Raw genomic sequence first — 18,330 nt, forward strand, 5'->3', positions numbered from 1 at the left:
CAAATTCAAACCCGTGTTTGTGTGTGATGGGTATAAGTGCTGGACTGGGATCTGCAAGAACCAGGTTCAAATCTTCACTTAGCCATGAAGCTCCCTGGGGGATTTTGGACCAGTCACTATCTCTCAACCTAGCCTACCTCACAGGGCTGTTGCGAGGATAAAAATGGGCTGCGACTGATTTGTTATCTCAGGATAAAAATTGTTCAAACAAACAAATAAATAGATAAATAAGGGTTGGCGGGCATATGGGACAGGACCTTTTCAGCAGTGGCACCCAGTCTCTGGAATTTCCTTTTCAGGTAGGCGTGCCTGGATACCTCCCATTCTGTTTCAGGGTGGATAATTAAGGACATCCTTCCCTACCAGTCTTTTTAAAAATAATGATTGAGTTTTCTTGTTCCCCGACTGCTTCTTATTTTTCCTAGCTTCCTAAAATCCTTAATTTTAAAATTGTTAGTGTTGATAACCTCTTAATTATGACTGTTGTTTTATGCATAATCTCATTAAGGCGTTGGCACAATATCTTCTTATATAGAAAGAAATGTAGGATGTCATCACACTCTGGTTCGTGTGCCTGACAATCCTAACTCCGTATAAGGCAGCTGCCGACATGCCCATTGAAACTGGGACCTTCTGAACACAAAGCAGGCACCATTCCACTGAGTCATGTGATTCCCAGCAGACGTTCACCTTGCTATCTTCCTGGGAAATGCTAGCCAGAATCAAGAATGGTCAACAACGGTCAGAATACCTGTATCTATAGTAAGAAACCAGCATTCTCTCTCGCACCTCCCCTTCAATTTTCTGATCGATGACGAGCAACATGACGCCATACAGATAAAGGGCTTCACACTACAGTCCAGGGGAAAACAAACAAACAATATTGTGCTCACTGACATCAATAGTTCCAAAGGCCAAAACAGTGCTGCCTAGTAGATCCAATTCATTATTAGTAAATTGCTTAGGTGATTCCACAGCCAGGCTGATTCAGTACAGTGGAACCTCGGTTTATGAACACCTCGGTTTACGAATGTTCGGTTTACGAACACCACAGAACCATCTGGAACGGATTAATCCACTTTCCATTACTTTCAATGGGAAAGTTCGCTTCAGTTTATGAACGCTTCAGTTTATGAATAGACTTCCGGAACCAATTGTGTTCATTAACCGAGGTACCACTGTAAATCACTTCACCTGAAGAATTAACATGGCAATCCAATCTCTTTCTCTCCTTGTTTTTTGCCCATGCAAGTCTGCACAGAACTGCGGAACAGGCGAGTCTATTATTGCACAGAAGCCGGAGTGCTTACCAGCAGCTGTTTGCCATCCTCATTCAGTAGCACTGTTTCTATGGTTTGCTGGATATAAATCCCTTCGTTGAGGTCATCTAGATATCTAGGAACAGCATAAAAATCAAGAATAAGGCCCAGTCGTTAATGGCTTAACAGCTGCAACGGATCTCCTGCTGAACACCAGTTTTTGGGAATCACAAAAAGGGAGCGTGTTGTTGTGCTCAGGCTGTGTTTACAGACATCTGGTTGGCCACTGTGAGAGCAGAGTAGCCTTTGGCTTGATCCAACAGGGCCATTCTTAGGTAAGGTTGTCTAGCCCTAAGAATAAGGAGTCTCGATGGGAGATGTCTCACGACAGCCAGTACAAAATGGTTTTCATAGCATATTGAAAGATGGATACAGTGGTCCCTCGACTTACGAATTACTCGACATCCGATGTTTTCGACTTATGAACGGGACAAATGGCCGCATGCTTATGAATTTTTCTACATCCAAACGGAAACCGTTGGTGCTTTTAAATGCGGTTTCCTCAACTTACGATTTTTTAATGTGGTTTCATCGACTTACGAATTTTTCCGAATATTTTTTTTCCTAAGGGAATGCGCTTTTCGACTTACGAAATTTTCGACCTATGAATGTGCATTCGGAACGGATTAAGTTCGTAAGTTGAGGGACCACTGTACCAAGCTTGGCGCCGGGGAATACATGCACGACCCGCCATGGTGAGGCAAACTCACCCAGGAAAAGCCTTTCGTTCACCTTTCATGAGATATTTGTATAAGCAGCCCCTTTAAGCACCAGTCGGCTTTCTTACTGCAGATGACACTACTCAGTGTCAAGAATAGGGAGCAGGGTCTTAAGACCTGCTACCTCACCAACTTTTTTTAAATCTCTTGTAATACTTTCAAGATTGGCTCTTTTGGTTCTTCCACAGATATCACCCCGTTGTCTGCAAATGCTTTTAATTTATGTTGTCCCTGTCCCACGCTTACGTCTTTAATATCTTGATTACATCTTCTTCTTTTTTTGCGCCAATACTTCTAAAAACTATTATAAACAAAGGTGACAACGGGCAGCCTTGTTTTGTTCCTTCAGTTATTTTACAGTTATTTGCTTTTACAGCTATTTGTTATTTTACAGTTATTTGTTTTATAGTCTTGTTCCTTCAGTTATTTTACAGTCGGGACATTATTTAGTATCAACTAAGCCGACTGGTCAGTATATATTGCTTTGCCTCCTTGTATAAAAGTGTCTCCAAAAGTCATATAGCCTGAAACCCAGGAGACATTATAAAAGGAATGCAACCAGCGCTATCGTTATGTCAAGTCAGGCAACGATCCCCAGGGCATGTTTTGCATGTCTGCATGCACAAACAGCATTCTAGACACCAGCCCATTTGCTTTGCCCCGTAGAAATCAATGGGCACCATTTTGAGCAAAGCCCACCACAGACTGCAAGCATCCCAAGCACCATTTTTGGCGAAGCCTTGCTGGCGCCACCAGTATATGCAAATGAGCCCAGCCATTGTCTCTTATTACCATTTAGCTGCAGCTAAACCCACCTTTTCAGTAGCTTGCACAGGGCTCAAAGTCCACTGACAATGTCTTTAGAGACAATGCCCAGAATACCATCAACTTGTGAAATAAGGATAGCAGCACCAAGCAGCAGGGTCTTTTCAGTTGTGGGCCCCAACTCCCCCATCTATATCCTTCTTAGCCTTTTCAAAAGCATTTGAAAATGCCATGTTCTCTTCAGCTGTTAATGTAATGGTGATGCCTCTTCTCCCCCCCCTTTTTTAATAAATGTGCCATTGTGCATTGTCTGTTTTGAATTAACTGCTACAAATGATTCCCAGGGTCACTTCCAACGCTATAATTCTACGATTCTATAATCTAATTTTCTTGCGATTTTATATTGCCAGTTGCTGATACCACACAAGCTTTCAGAGGGAAAGGGGGACAGATCACAGGTTTTGGAGTCAGCAGTTACGCACCTGTTTAAGTCAACAATATATTTATGAACACTTTGGAAAGCCAGATAGAATCTTGTCAAGATTTCTATGTTGTTCTCGCGAAATTCGTCGTCTAGATCCTGGAGGTCAGGTTTGGCTTCCAACTTCTCTTCCCATAGCTCAGGTCCCTGCGAAGAAGAAATAACCATTTCGACGAAATACGGCATAAAGAGAGGACCATCTTATTATTTGCCAAATATCAATGTGCACTTGATGTGAATTACTGTAACGATAAGTTTTATTATGCACGCTTCACCAGAATGTCCCAGGGTGGGTTACGGTAATAAAAACACAGCAGTCAAAACAAATTAGAATCACAACTAGGGTGGGTGCTAAAAATACTGCGGTGTCGAAAGCAGGTTAAAAAGATGCATCATCGGCACATGAGAAAAGTTGCAAAACTGAAGGTATCAGATACAGTGGAACCTCGGTTTACGAACACCTCGGTTTACGAACTTTCGGTTTACGAACGATTGTAAACCGGAAGTAAGTAAACCGAGGTTTCCGATGCCTCCTGGAGGCCGGACCTTCGCTCTGGGCCTTCGTGGAGCCATGGGAGCACTTCCATGGCTGCGGCCCAGTCGCGGAAGCACTCCCATGGCTCCGCGAAGGCATCGGAGTGAAGGCACAGCTTCCGCGGAGGCACCGGAGGCGGGCCTTCACTCTGATGCCTTTGCGGAGCCACGTGAGCGCTTCTGCAACTGGGCTGCAGCCACGGAAGCCTTCCTATGGCTCTGCGAAGGCATTGGAGCGAAGGCCCGGCTCCGGTGGCGCCCACGTTGGTGACGCTGGGATTGGGGCCAGGCTGCCGGGAGAGAGAAGAGACGGACGCGGCTGGAGCCCCGGAGGCAGCGGAACCCCCCAACCCCCCGTCCCTTCGCTTCTCCGCCGTTCTCACCATTGCGAAGGGCGGCTCTGTCGGCTTCTCACAAACTCCCTCAGCCGGCAAGTGTCGCCTCCGTCGTCGTGGCGGCTTCTCCCTCCTCCTCCTCAGGCGACGAGAGAGGGAGCCTTGCTGCCAGCGCCTGAGGAAGAACTCCTAGCAGGCGCCTGCCCTGCACGGCGCCTGGCTCAAACCCCTTCCTTTTCCCCACGAGCGGGGACAGCGCTACCTCCCTGCCGAGCAGGCTCGGGGTTTCCCGCCTTCCTCCACCGCCCCGAGAGACAGGCGCTGCTTCGGCCACCCCTCTGCTGTGCGCAGAGGAGCCGGCACCGGTGGCGCGGCCATGGCGGGAGGCGAGGGCGCTCAGGTGCGGGGCCCGTCGGTGGCCTTCCTGCACCCGGACCTGGGTCTCGGCAGTGCCATGGCCACGCCGATGGTGTCGGCCCCTCTGCGCACAGCAGAGGGGTGGCCGAAGCAGCGCCTGTCTCTCGGGGCGGTGGAGGAAGGCGGGACTCCCAAAATGGATAAAAGCCCCCCCCCTCAAACAATGACTATCATCAGTGGACATAAGAACAAAAAATCGTCTGGAACGGATTAATCCACTTTCCATTACTTTCAATGGGAAAGTTCGCTTCGGTTTATGAATGCTTCGGTTTATGAACAGACTTCCGAAACCAATTGTGTTCATAAACCGAGGTACCACTGTACGGCTCTTTGGGGAGGGAATCCAACAAGTCAGGGTTGTCAACAGAGATTGCCCTCTCCTGGAAGAGTCTGTAGGAAAGGAGGCAGTCTTTCAGATCTTTCGGGCCTACATAATTTAATCAGTTATAATAATAATAATAATCCTACATAATAATGTGCAAGTGTCTCTGCGTCCAGATTCCCTGTGTCACTGTGTCCGTGCTACTGTGCATGTGCCCCATGGACACAGGGACTGGACGAAGAGACTGCACGCGCGTGCGCTCCCCCCCTGCCTCCTCCAACCGCCACTCCCGGCCGGACACTGCCTCACTGCAGGGCATGTTGGGGAAGCGAGGGTGGAGGCCGGCGGAGGTGAATGGGGGGAGGAAGGGCGCCTTTGAGGAGCCCGGTCCGGCTCCCGCCGCCGCAGCTTCTCCGAACCCCAGGATGTCTCCTTCCTGTCGGCGGCTGGGGGAGAGGAAGGAAGGAGGAGAAAGGGCTGCTTTCTCCTTCTTCGTTCCTGTCCCCCTACTGCCGACAGCAAGGACAAGTCCCGGGGTTCGGAGAAGCGCTGCGTAAGCGCTTCTCCGAACCCCCGGGATGTCTCCTTCCTGTCGGCGGCTGGAGGAGAGGAAGGAAGGAGAAAGGGCTGCTTTCTCCTCCTTCGTACCTATCCCCCTGCCACCGACAGGAAGGACAGGTCCCGGGGTTCGGAGAAGCGCTGCGCATCCGAACCCCGGGATGTTCTAGCGCCCATTTACTCAACGGGCTGAATTACACTAGTAGTAATAATAATAATAATAATAATAATAATTTCTTATTTATACCCCGCCCATTTGGCTGGGCTTCCCCAGCCACTCTGGGCGGCTTCCAACAGAACATAAACATACAATAATCTATTATACATTAAAAGCTTCCCTAAACAGGGCTGCCTTCAGATGTCTCCTAAAAGTCTGGTAGTTGTTTTTTCTTTGACATCTGGTGGGAGGGCATTCCACAGGGCGGGTGCCACTACCGAGAAGGCCCTCTGCCTGGTTCCCTGTAACTTGGCTTCTCGCAACGAGGGAACCGCCAGAAGGCTCTCGGCACTGCACCTCAGTGTCCGGGTAGAACGATGGGGGTGGAGACGCTCCTTCAGGTATACTGGACCGAGGCCGTAATCACTCTAAAGAACAGAAAGGAGAGTTTAAATAAGGCTCCAGCGAAGCAAAATTTCTTACCTTGAAATAGCTGAAATCAAATATGATATCGCCATATTTCTGCTGATCTGCCTTGTTTCTGAGTCGGAAAACCCCCGGAACGAACTCGGAGAGTCTCAACAGTTCGGCAATGATAGCATTTCCACAAGAGACAATTCTGAGAATTGCCTGCCCGCAGTGATTATTTTCCGCTAGGAAGTCCACCATGTCGAAGAATAGTACGATTCTTCCAAAAGTATCTTTTCAACCCAAGTTTGTACTTTCACTCTTTTAAGTTATCTGAAGGAAGAGGCATTGCTGAGTGCTCCATCAAGGTATCTGAAAAACAGCAACCACCGAGCATATTTGACATTGCATATTCTTCATATCTCAGTTTATGATGTGTTCCGATTCCACTATCCAACACATTTTTTTAATTGCAAGCCTGTTCTTAAAATATGTTTTTCTCAACACCCTGTAATAGGGTTTCACAGCATAAACAAAACACCTATTTCTTAAGTCAGACAAGCAACAGCAGCACACTCTTCTCTGAAAAATAAGTTTAGGACACCTGCTTAAAAAGAAATACAGCCCATTGGCTAAAACAGGTAAGGAAATGGCAGCCCACAAGTTGTTATCAGCCCCCCCCCGGACATTTTTTTGGGTTTTTTTAAAAAAATTACTGTGTTAAGAATGTCACTTTAGACGTGAGCTATAAATATGTTCTATAGTAAATTTTATCCAGCACGGCTTAGGAAGGAAAAGAGGGAGACGATATGCCCCAAACTGGTGTTTTTAGCCTTTTACAAGAACTATATTTGATAAAAGATTAATTTCTTAGCACTGTTTTGAAGCTCTTCCTTTTACTTTGCTTTTCACAACAGCACTTCCAAGCTTTATTTCAGGTGGGTAAAACACAGACCCACAGTTTCACTCTAAAGGGGGGGGGGAATGTCTTTTCAAGTTGCAAGAAACACTCGAAACAGCAACGGTAATATATGTATTGCATGCAGATAGTTCCTCCTGCATGTTCGAGGGGAGGACTCGAACTCATGACTTCAAGTTACAAGAAAGGAGATTCTGACTAAATATCAGGAAGGACTTTCTGACAGTAAAAAATATTTAAAAATGGAAAGTGCTGCTTTTGATCTATAAAGCCTTAAACTGCTCAGGACCACAATACCTCAAGGTCTGCCTCTCCTCGTATAAACTGACCTGGACCCTGCGACCATCCTCTGAGGCCTTTCTTCGTGTGTCTCCTCCAAGAGAGGTCCAGAGCGCAACAACATGAGAACGGGGCCTTTTCTGCAGTGGCTCCCCACTTGTGGGATGCTCTCCCTAGGGAGGTTCGCCTGGCGCCTTCATCTGAAGGCAGCCCTGCTTAGGAAGTGTTTAAGGTCTGGCGTTTTGCCGTGTTTTTACTATTCCGCTGGGAGCCGCCCAGAGCGGCTGGCTCAACCTAGTCAGATGGGAGGCGTACGAATAATAAAATTATTATTTTTCATAATTTTAGTAAGAGAGATCTGGAGGGTGGCAACACAGAATAATAGAATCATCGAGTTGGAAGAGACCACAAGGGCCATCCAGTCCAACCCCCTGCCAAGCAGGAAACACCATCAAAGCATTCTTGACATATGCCTGTCAAGACTCTGCTTAAAGACCTCCAAAAAAGGAGACTCCACCACACTCCTTGGTGAATGCTCCTTCTCTGCAGTGGCTCCCCATCTGTGGAATGCTCTCCCCAGGGAAGTCTTCAATACACACTTTTAGGCGCCAGGCAAAAACGTTCCTTTTTAACCAGGGCTTTGGTTGATTTGATTGACACCCTATGCCGTTTTAAAATGGGGGTTGGGGTTGGGGGGGGAGGGTTATGGGTTGTTGTTTTTATTTTGATCCTATATTTTGCAGCTTTATATTTTGATTCTGTTCTGTGAGCCGCCCTGAGAACACCGGGTTATAGGGCGGTATATAAATTCAATAAATAATAACAGTGCTATTTTTTTCTAAAAAATAAAAATATTTAGGCATACTCTCATTTTCCTACTCGTATTGAAATACTGCCCCTCAATGAGGCCAAACTTAGATTCACAAAATGTTTAGGGGTATGTGTCCCCCTGCGTCCCCCCAGAAAAAAAGCACTGAATAACAATACAGTAATAATAATCATCTTTAGGCGCTGGGCAAAAATGTTCCTCTTCAGCCAGGCCTCTCCTATTCTACCGTATGATTCTATACCCTATTTGTTGTTGTTGGAGGGGAGGGTCCTAGCTAACAGGACCAGTGGTTGGGGAAGATGGGAATTGTAGTCCAAAACATCTGGAGGGCCGAAGTTTGGGGATGCCTGACTTTACCTTGATTCTATATCCTGTTTCGTTTTTCTTTTGTTTTTTGGAGGGGAGGGCTATACTGTACTTGATTCTAGACCAGACATTCCCAGACTTCGCCCCCCCCCCGATGTTTTGGACTACAATTCCCATCATCCCTGACCACTGGTCCTCTTAGCTAGGCCAAAACATCTGGAGGGCCGCAGTTTGGGGATGCCTGTTCTAGACCCTATTTTGTGGTTCACTGGGAGGGGAGAGCTACACCAGCTGAAGCTGCGCCTTGCTCCAGAAATCCCAGAGGTCTTGCTGTCGGCCTCCCCAAGCAGAACTTGCAAAGCCTGCATTTGCAAGAGACTGCAATGCTTTTGGTAGAAACAGCCCCTGGGTTTCCTGTTCAAAACACGGGAGCCTTTGCACCAGCAGCAGCAGCGAAAGTGAGAGTCGTCGCGGGGGCAGCACCCCTATAATTAGAGCCTCGTTACCCCCCACGCAACAGCCATTTTTTTACCCCCAGGGCCCCTGCCCGCCTCCTGCACTTACTCGGCTTGCAGCTGGGGTCTTTGCAAAGCGAGGCGGCTCTTCTTTTTCTTCTTCAGCCCCGTTATTTTGCAGAGCCAAGCAGGTCTTTTGCAAGAAGCAGCAACGACCCGGGTCGACCAGCCCCTTGGGGCGAAAAGGTAGAGAGGAGGAACAGGGTCCCGGAAACGCAAGGAGCTTGCAGCCGCTTTGCGAGAGCTGCCAAACGCCGTCGGTATTGCAAAGCGCCTCGCATCACATGAGGGTTTCCCGGGTCATGTGAACAGGCGCCGGCTGATGATGAGACGCGCGTTTCCCGCCGCTGCCCCACCTCTCCCCACACACCGCGGGGATCCCTGCTCGAGGCAAGCGGGGGAGCGGCCGAGGGATTCAAAAATAAGATTAAAATAAGAATAAAAAACAGTGATCTTCGCAAGGCAACTGCAAAAAGAAAGGAAGGAGAAAAGTGGGAGGAGGATGCGTCCTGCCCGCCTCCTCTTTCTCAGGAACTAAGGGGGAGGAGAGAGTCAAGGGAGCGGAGTGGGTGTGTATCTCCAGTCATTTGCTGTCGCTATCTTTTAAAACTTATTAAATAAGGTATAAATATATCTTTTTCTTTTTTTAAGTATAAAGAGAGAGAGGTGGGAACTTGGCTTCCAAGAGGACAGAGGTGCTTTTGCGCAGTGCAGTTTTTGTTTTATCATTTTTATTGTCATGCTGCTATTATGTGATACTATTTTATTGTTCTTAGATATGCTGTAAGTGGCTGGGGAAACCCAGTCAGGTGGGCGGGGTATAAAAAAAAATAAAACATTATTATAAGTTCTCTGCCCCGAGGAGATTGCAGTCAGGCAGTTCCGCCCCAGGAGGCGAAGAAGCCTTGGGAACTGCTGGCCTTCAGGAGTCCTCTTGGACCTCTTCCCCCTATAGATCCTAAATGCGTGGCAACAAGTTGTGGGTAGTAGTTTGAAGGGAGGGCAGAGAGGAATATATTTGTTGTTTTGTCGGCCTGCTTTATAAACCACGATTTTTCCACAAGTTTCCATGTGCTCATGTTTGTTGCTGCTTTGCTGCTTGGATTCTAGACCCTTGGAATCGCAGTTCTGAGTTTAGGCCCTGAAGACAGGATTGAATCTAGGGTGGTTTTGTTTTGTTGCTGTTTTTGCTTCACAGAGATTCTCCTTTTATGTATTTATTGGGGAAGCTGGCTTTCTTTTTACAATACTTCTAACTGCGTGTAATCAGCACCGTAGAAATTTATGTATATAATATTATATATATATATATATATATATATATATATATACACACACACACACACACACACACACACACACACATATGCCATTGGAGGAAACATTTCAGCCCTTCAGTGTTTCGGGAGACGGATTTTCAATGTACATTTTGCACATCAGTGTGGACCTACGGTACTTGGACCGAGTGAGGAACAAAGATTAAAGTATCTTGTAGAATTCTATCAGATATATATATCTGCACAATCAGAATGAATTTCTGTAACCAAAATGCTTTTTAGAACTGTGCAGCCTGAGCACAGTTAAGAAAAAGAGGTCGAAATCGGCCTCATTAAGAAAAAGAGGTCAGAATAGGCCAATATTTATGTGAACTGCCCCCGGATCAAATTTGCTTCTTTAGGTTTTCAGATTTTAACCTAACTCAAGGTTTGTCACCTGAACTACCCAGATCAACCGCATTATTATTTTTCAGTCCATGGAAAATACGATTTGAGAGCCCTCTTGCCCCAAAATGGCTACTAGACATTGTGTTTTGGTGACTGCAACTTTGGTTTAAGAAGCCATTTAGCCCCTAAACTTCAAATGTTGAGGATAGTATAGTATAAAATTATTTTTTTATTTGCAGAATATGGATAGGTGTTCAGTTCTGCACGGCGTATTGTTGTGAACAGGGATTTTCAACTCTGACAAATAGGAGAGATGGGAAAATTTGTGTTGAGGAAGAGATGAGAGTTTGTTTGTCTCAAATTAGACCGACTATAAATGAGACCAACTTTCGAGAGACGGGAAAATGTGTGCATGAATGTGCGTTGCAGAGTGGCACAGTGTCAGAGCTGTAAAAACATATGTTATATATTTTTTCAGGAAACACGTTCACGATGTCTGGGCGCTCGGTGGTCTCCTTCAGCGCTGTGGATGCGTGCCTTTCGTCTCTGAAAACCTGCCAGTCCAACATAAGTACCGGAATGGACATCGCTACAACTGTTGCACTGGACCTTGTGGAAAGTAAAAGTGAGTTGTGGGTTTGTTTTGAGTTTTTGGAATGGCTGTCACTTTATTTTCTTTAAAGAAGAAACCCAGCCGGATGGGCGGGGTATAAATAATAAAATTATTAGTATTATTATTATGTTCCACCTTGGACAGACCACATCTGGAATATTGTGTCCAATTCTGGGCACACCACAATTTAAGAAGGAGGTTGACAATCTGGAATGTGTGCAGAGGAGGGCGACCAAGATGATCAAGCCTTATGAGGAGCGGTTGAAGGAGCTGGGTCTGTTTAGCCTGGAAAAGAGGAGACTTCAAATATCTGAAGGGCTGTCATATGGAAGATGAGCAAGCTTGTTTTCTTCCGCACTGGTAGGTAGGACTCGAACCAATGGCTTCATGTTGCAGGAAAGGAGATTCAGACTAAACATTCAGAAAAACTTTCTGACAGTTAAGAGCTGTTCAGCAGAAGAACAGACTCCCTTGGAAGGTTATAGATTCTCCTTCCTTGGAGGTTTTTAAGCAGAGGTTGGATGTCATGGATCTGTCATGGATGCTTTAGCTGAGATTCCTGCATTGCAGGGGGTTGGACTAGATGACCCTTGGGTCCCTTCCAACTCTTAAGATTCTATGGTTATAAAGCTTTAGTTGAGAGTTAGAATGCAAATGGGGCCCTGGATAAATTTTCAGTGCCTCCAAACAGGGTGCACTTTCCCATAGAAAGCAATGCAAAACGGATTAATCCGTTCAAGACTTTTAAAAACAACCCTTAAAACAGCAATTTAACACCAGTCATCCATAAAATGAAAGCAATAATCCACAGAGTCACAAAAACAAAACAAAACGAGCTGCAAAAACAAAAACTCAAAATAAATATCAAAAACAGACAGACCTTAGCATAACACTAAAAACGGAAGCGTGGGACTCAGATCAGAGGCATAACACTCTTACGGAGCACATTTAGCTTCCGAAAAAAAGTTTGCAAAGGAACACACACTTCCAGGTTTGCATTGTTTGGGTTCCAAGTTGTTTGAGTACCAAGGGTACACAGTTTCCCTAATGTGCATCGTACTGGGACAGTTTGGCTGCTGCAAAAGCCGAGGGTGGTTTTGCAAGAGGGGTTTAGATAATTCATGGAGGGCAATGCTATCAATGGGCATTGGTCAAGTTGGCTGGATGTTGACGCCAGGGTCAGAGTTCCTGGGGAACAACAGCAGGAGAGGGATATTATGCTTGTGGGAAACTCGTAGGATAGCCCAACCTCAAGTTGGGCCCAAACACAGCCCTCTAAGCCTTTCCCAAGGCCACAGACCTTGATTCACATCTTCCTTGAGTGTTTTTGCCTGACTGGAACATGCCCTTTAACTCTGATGAAGACTTGTGCTTGGCTTATGCTGTGGGCTGGTTGGGCGTGGAGAAATGGTCAGAGGAACCAGCTGGGGAGCCCCCAAGGGAAGAAGGCTTGGAGCCTGGGCATTGGTGGTGGGACGGGGAGGAGGAGGTGTCGGAAGCTGAAGAGGTAACAGGGTTTCGTGAGCGGGGAGATTCTGTGGCAGAGAGAGGTCTGGGATCAGAGGCAGAAGCAGGCGAGTGGAATAAGGGTGGCCAAGAGCCAGAGGTGAGTCTGACTGCTGAAAAGTCACAGGGGTTGGTCAGAATCAAGGACAGTCGTACCTCGACTCCCGAACGCCTTGGGAGTCAAACGTTCCGGCTCCCGAACGATCGAAAACCGAAAGTGAGTGTTCTGGTTTTCAAACGTTCTTTCGGAAGCCGAGCTTTTGACGGGCTTCCACGGCTTCCGATTTGCTGCAGGAGTTTCCTGCAGCCAATCAAAAGCTGCGCTTTGGAAGTAGAACGGACTTCCGGAACGGATTCTGTTCAACTTCCAAGGTATGACTGTATACACTTCTGGAGTTACTTCTTGTAAATGAGCCATCATAGCTCCTATAGGGCAGTGAAAATTAGTCTCCTGCAGGATGGATTTGAATCAGTTTAAATCATGATTTAAATCACTTGTCAGTAAGACTTGATTTAAATCTTTTTTTTTTTTAACAGAAAGGCTCATTCTTGCTGGTATCTTAATTTTTTTTTATAAAAAATTTAAAATAAGCTTTATTTCTTCTCTTAAAAACAACAAATCAATAAACAATAAACAATTATAAACAAACAAATACAAACCTATAAACAAGAAAACAAACAAACAAACAAACAAAAATTATATAAACCAACAATAATCCACATCTACATTTACATTAAAAAACTGTTCTTCCCAACCAATTATACATCGCTTTCCTTATAAATTCTCTATTACTTGCAATATCTTTTTCTACTAAATCTATTTTACCCATCCTTTTAAATCCCTTACAAATTTTAAATATAATTTCCCCCCCCCCATGTGATTCTAATCCCAGCAGATCGCTAACTCAGTCTTAATATTATTTTTCCTAAAATAAAATTCCACACACTCCCATTCCAGTAGAGGTTTCTGCTTAGGTATATTCCTAATCGCTGCTGTCATTCTTGCCAAATTAACGAACTCAATTAATTTCACCTGCCAATCCTGAACCGTGGGTGCCTCCTCCTTTTTCCATTTTTGACCAATTTATAATCTAGCCGCTGCACAGGAGTAAAGGAAAATATTTTTCTTTTCTTAATATTGACAACCAGATGAAGGTTTCATTTTTGGAATAATAAATTTTCAGAGTACTTTTTACAGTTATATCAAAATACTGTGTTCTAATTAGAAATACACAGACAGATAATTACGAAATTATTGTGAGGTTTAATAAGTTAACTGTTTATATTTGGACAGCTTTTCTGCTGTACTTTATTGGAAGGAGAAACACAATCATTTCCTTAATAGCAATTTAAACAATTTATTTAACTAAAACAATAACATAGCATATGTATCCATGTTTGTTAACTGATGTGGTTAAACTTTTTAAAAAAGAACTACTTAGACTTACAGCGGAACCTCGGTTTATGCCTACCTCCGTTTACAAAAACCTCCGTTTACGAACGCCGGAGACCCGGAAGTGTTTACATCCGGGTTCCGCGGCGTCGGATGCGCAGACGCGATCTGTGCAGCTCGTGCATGCGCAAAAGCCATCTGCGCAGCGCGTGTGTGCGCAGAAGCACTCTATCGGTGCTTTGTGCACGCGCAGACGTGTGCCTTCGATGAGCGAATGCCTCCACGGAATGGATTGCGTTCGCAAACCGAGGTACCACTGTAGTTTTAGCACACATGAAAAACTTAAAACAAATCCTTATTTTCTTATGGAATAGCCGTTAGACTACAGTATAATGTAACTTAAATAGAAAACTACCTTTAGAAAGATTTTTCCTCCAAAAGCATTTTATTTTAAAAATCCAATTTAAATTTAAAAAATCTGATTTTTTTTGAATTTTTGAATTGATTTTTATCCACCCTGGTCTCCTGGGCTTTTAGACTCTCCTTCCCATGTACGTACTATCTGAAACCAAGGGGTGCATTGATTACCCAATGTAACATATATTGGCATTATTTTCCACTCCTAATAATGTGAGCCTGAGAAGAGGGACCGTCTTAGAACAGAAGCCACTTTTGAGAGCCTTTTTGTGTAAAGGGCAGGAAAGAAATGCTGCAGATCAGTAAAAATAAATGGATAATAAAGTTTCTGTACGTTTCGAGGCAAGGTAAAGAAGCTGCTGGGTAGAGACTCTATATTATTTTTCCTTTAAAATCCCTGTCTTTCTGTGGGTTTTGAGAGAGGAGAAAAGCAGTGACAAACCTAGGCAGCATCTTAAAAAGCAGAGACATCACCTTGCCGACAAAGGTCCGTATAGTTAAAGCTATGGTTTTCCCAGTAGTGATGTATGGAAGTGAGAGCTGGACCATAAAGAAGGCTGATCGCCAAAGAATCGGTGCTTTTGAATGATGGTCTGGAGGAGACTCTTGAGAGTCCCATGGACTGCAAGAAGATCAAATCTATCCATTCTGAAGGAAATCAGCCCTGAGTGCTCACTGGAAGGACAGATCCTGAAGCTGAGGCTCCAATACTTTGGCCATCTCATGAGAAGAGAAGACTCCCTGGAAAAGACCCTGATGTTGGGAAAGATTGAGGGCACAAGGAGAAGGGGACCTCAGAGGATGAGATGGCTGGACAGTGTCCATGGGGTCACGAAGAGTTGGACACAATTAAACGACTAAACAACAAAGATACTGGAAGTAATATATTATGATAGAGCACCAGAGGGAGCTCTTGCCAAAGTTAATCTGCATGGACATGGAAGAATCTAAGTCACTTTGAAATTTAAAGATTTAAGCAGTGCTTTTTTTTCAGGGGGTACTTGAGGCAGTTATGGGCACCTCTTTTTGTTAAAAAGTGTGGCACGTAGTGTAACAACATCACCTATTTTTCGGGAGGTGTGGGTGGAGGAAGAGACCAAGTTAGTAGTTTTTAGTTGAACCGATATGTCGCCTGCTTCTTAATTGATTAACCAACCAGTTTAAATTCAAATGCATTTCCAAATGATCAAAGCCTTAATTTTTCATTTAGATAGATGAAGTGCGAGCAAATTTTATTTCAAACAGGCAAATCCGCTATTTGTTGTTTGAAAGAGAGGCTTCTTTCTTCATATTTTCTGTTTCAGGCCATGTTACAATTAACACGCTGGAGAATCGAAACGAACCCAATAGCCCCATTTTAAACTCCCCCCTCCACCCCAAATAAAATAAAAACTTCTGGTTGTTTTGAACCCCAAGCTTTGCAGCATTCACATTCCTGTACGCGGAAGGAAAGTTCTGCTGAGTTGAACAGGATTTATTTCCAGGAACATGACTAGTGCGTCACCCTAAATATGTTAATACTGCAGGTGCTTTGTTTATCTTTTTCCCCATAAGGAACATTATTAAGTTTTTTTTTATAAAAAAATCATCTACTGCTTGACTGTGAGAAAGCCTCTAAGCAGTTTACAAAAAAAGTACGAAGTAGAACGTTAAAGGTATTGGCAAAAAACAGTTACAATTGAGTCTTAGCTGGGAGAGTGGCTCAGGAACCATGCAATACTGTGGACAAATGCCAGTACATTTCACTGTATCCATTGGTTTACTCCTCAGTGTTTAGGATCCCAGCCTGAGCCAGAGTTGTTCCTGCAAAGGAGGTCCACTATGGCAGTTGTATTATTAACAACCTATTTGAAAACAAATTTAAACGTTTGTTTGTTTGGAGCAGGGGTCAGCAAACTTTTTCAGCAGGGGGCCGGTCCACTGTCCCTCAGACCTTGGGGGGGGGGGCGGACGGACTATATTTTGAAAAAAAAATTGAACAAATTCCTATGCCCCACAAATAACCCAGAGGTGCATTTTAAATAAAAGGACACATTCTACTCATGTAAAAACATGCTGATTCCCGGACCATCTGCGGGCCAGATTTAGAAGGCGATTGGGCTGCATCTGGCCCCCGGGCCTTTAGTTTGCTGATTCAGTCCATTTGGAAAGAGAGTCTGCTGTCCATGTAAGGATCAGCCAAGATCCCACAACATTTACATAGAGGCCTTTGTTGTTGTTTAGTCGTGTCCGACTCTTCGTGACCCCATGGACCATAGCACGCCAGGCACTCCTGTCTTGCACTGCCTCCCGCAGTTTGGTCAAACTCATGTTCGTAGCTTCGAGAACACTGTCCAACCATCTTGTCCTCTGTCGTCCCCTTCTCCTAGTGCCCTCAATCTTTCCCAACATCAGGGTCTTTTCCAGGGAGTCTTCTCTTCTCATGAGGTGGCCAAAGTATTGGAGCCTCAGCTTCACGATCTGTCCTTCCAGGGAGCACTCAGGGCTGATTTCATTCAGAATGGATAGGTTTGATCTTCTAGCAGTCCATGGGACTCTCAAGAGTCTCCTCCAGCACCATAATTCAAAAGCATCAATTCTTCGACGATCAGCCTTCTTTATGGTCCTGTTCTCACTTCCATACATCCCTACTGGGAAAACCATGGCTTGAACTATACGGACCTTTGTCGGCAAGGTGGGGTCTCTGCTTTTTAAGATGCTGTCTAGGTTTGTCATTGCTTTTCTCCCAAGAAGCAGGCGTCTTTTAATTTCGTGACTGCTGTCACCATCTGCAGTGATCATGGAACCCAAGAAAGTAAAATCTCTCACTGCCTCCATTTCTTCCCCTTCTATTTGCCAGGAGGTGATGGGACCAGTGGCCATGATCTTAGTTTTTTTGATGTTGAGCTTCAGACCATATTTTGCGCTCTCCTCTTTCAACCCTCATTAAAAGGTTCTTTAATTCCTCCTCACTTTCTGCCATCAAGGTTGTGTCATCTGCATACTGAGGCCTTAGCACGGAGGCCTTAGCACATAGAGGCCTTCGCAAGGATTAAAGTGGAGTGTCGTGAAAAACGTTTGTTCATTTCCGTGGCAAATATGTCGCACAATTCCACCCCCCTTGTCTTAAATAAAATCCTTTTGTTGTTCTTTTTTTGGAGGCGGGTTTGCTGTCGTGGATTACTATTTAAGATAGTTCGCACCCTTCTGAATACGGTGATTTACAAAAATAAAACAATTAAGCCACAGCGATTGAAAAACAATGCAATCCGAAACGGCAGCCATTAACAAAATATTGGGGGGACGACGACAAAAAACGAGCCACAGAATAATATGTGAAAAGCCTATTGGAATAAAAGAAAATGTTTCTGTTAATAATAGCGTGAGGGGGAATGTCAAATCTGTGTTGTTGCACTCCTTGCTTTGAGTCCTTGCTTTGAGTCCTTGCTTTGAGTCAACTATGCCGTTTGTGTGTCTCTCTGTATCTCCGTGTTGTGTTTATATATATATTACACACACACACATACGCACATAAATAGTATATTTAGCTTTGCATGAAAATGGCTAATTAATAGCAGCAACCCACCCTGCCACCACCCTGGTTTCCAAGAGGAAGCCAGTCAGCAAGATTTAAGCAGCCGAACCAGCTGGAAGAAATTAACTGGTGGAAAAAAAAAGAAAACACAGATGACGTGTATTCGGTCTGGAGTCAGAGAGATTCCTTTATGTAAATATTACGCCTCTGTAGTCCTCCCTGTGTTAGTCACTGCCCTTTGTGTAAATCCTTCCAGAAAGGGAGGCATACCAGGGTCTCTCTCTCTCTCTCTCTCTCTCCCCCCCCCCCAGCCATGATCCGGTATTTTTAACCACAGCAGGCTGTGCAAATGTTGATGCC

At 44.9% G+C, this 18,330-nt stretch overlaps 2 protein-coding genes across 3 annotated transcripts in view; one reads left to right on the forward strand and one right to left on the reverse strand.

Annotated features, from left to right (window-relative positions):
* Positions 1-9,053, reverse strand: part of WASHC5 (WASH complex subunit 5) — a 47,131-nt gene extending 38,078 nt beyond the window's left edge. Inside the window, exons 1-5 of the mRNA XM_060277622.2 lie at positions 8,913-9,053; positions 6,091-6,387; positions 3,286-3,431; positions 1,311-1,395; positions 752-852 (exon numbers count right to left, since the gene is read on the reverse strand). Coding sequence (XP_060133605.1) covers positions 752-852; positions 1,311-1,395; positions 3,286-3,431; positions 6,091-6,276 — 518 coding nt within the window. The 5' untranslated portion in view covers positions 6,277-6,387; positions 8,913-9,053. The remainder of the gene's footprint in view (positions 1-751; positions 853-1,310; positions 1,396-3,285; positions 3,432-6,090; positions 6,388-8,912) is intronic.
* A 131-nt stretch (positions 9,054-9,184) lies between these two features.
* Positions 9,185-18,330, forward strand: part of NSMCE2 (NSE2 SUMO ligase component of SMC5/6 complex) — a 210,996-nt gene continuing 201,850 nt past the window's right edge. Inside the window, exons 1-2 of one of the 2 annotated variants that reach the window (XM_060277624.2) lie at positions 9,185-9,485; positions 11,006-11,152. In XM_060277624.2, the coding sequence (XP_060133607.1) occupies positions 11,020-11,152 (133 nt within the window). In that variant the 5' untranslated portion in view covers positions 9,185-9,485; positions 11,006-11,019. The remainder of the gene's footprint in view (positions 9,486-11,005; positions 11,153-18,330) is intronic. The other variant, XM_060277623.2, reaches the window with a different exon arrangement.

The sequence above is a fragment of the Zootoca vivipara genome, chromosome 8 (assembly GCF_965207765.1).
Source record: "Zootoca vivipara chromosome 8, rZooViv2.hap1.1, whole genome shotgun sequence".
Lineage (NCBI taxonomy): Eukaryota > Metazoa > Chordata > Lepidosauria > Squamata > Lacertidae > Zootoca > Zootoca vivipara.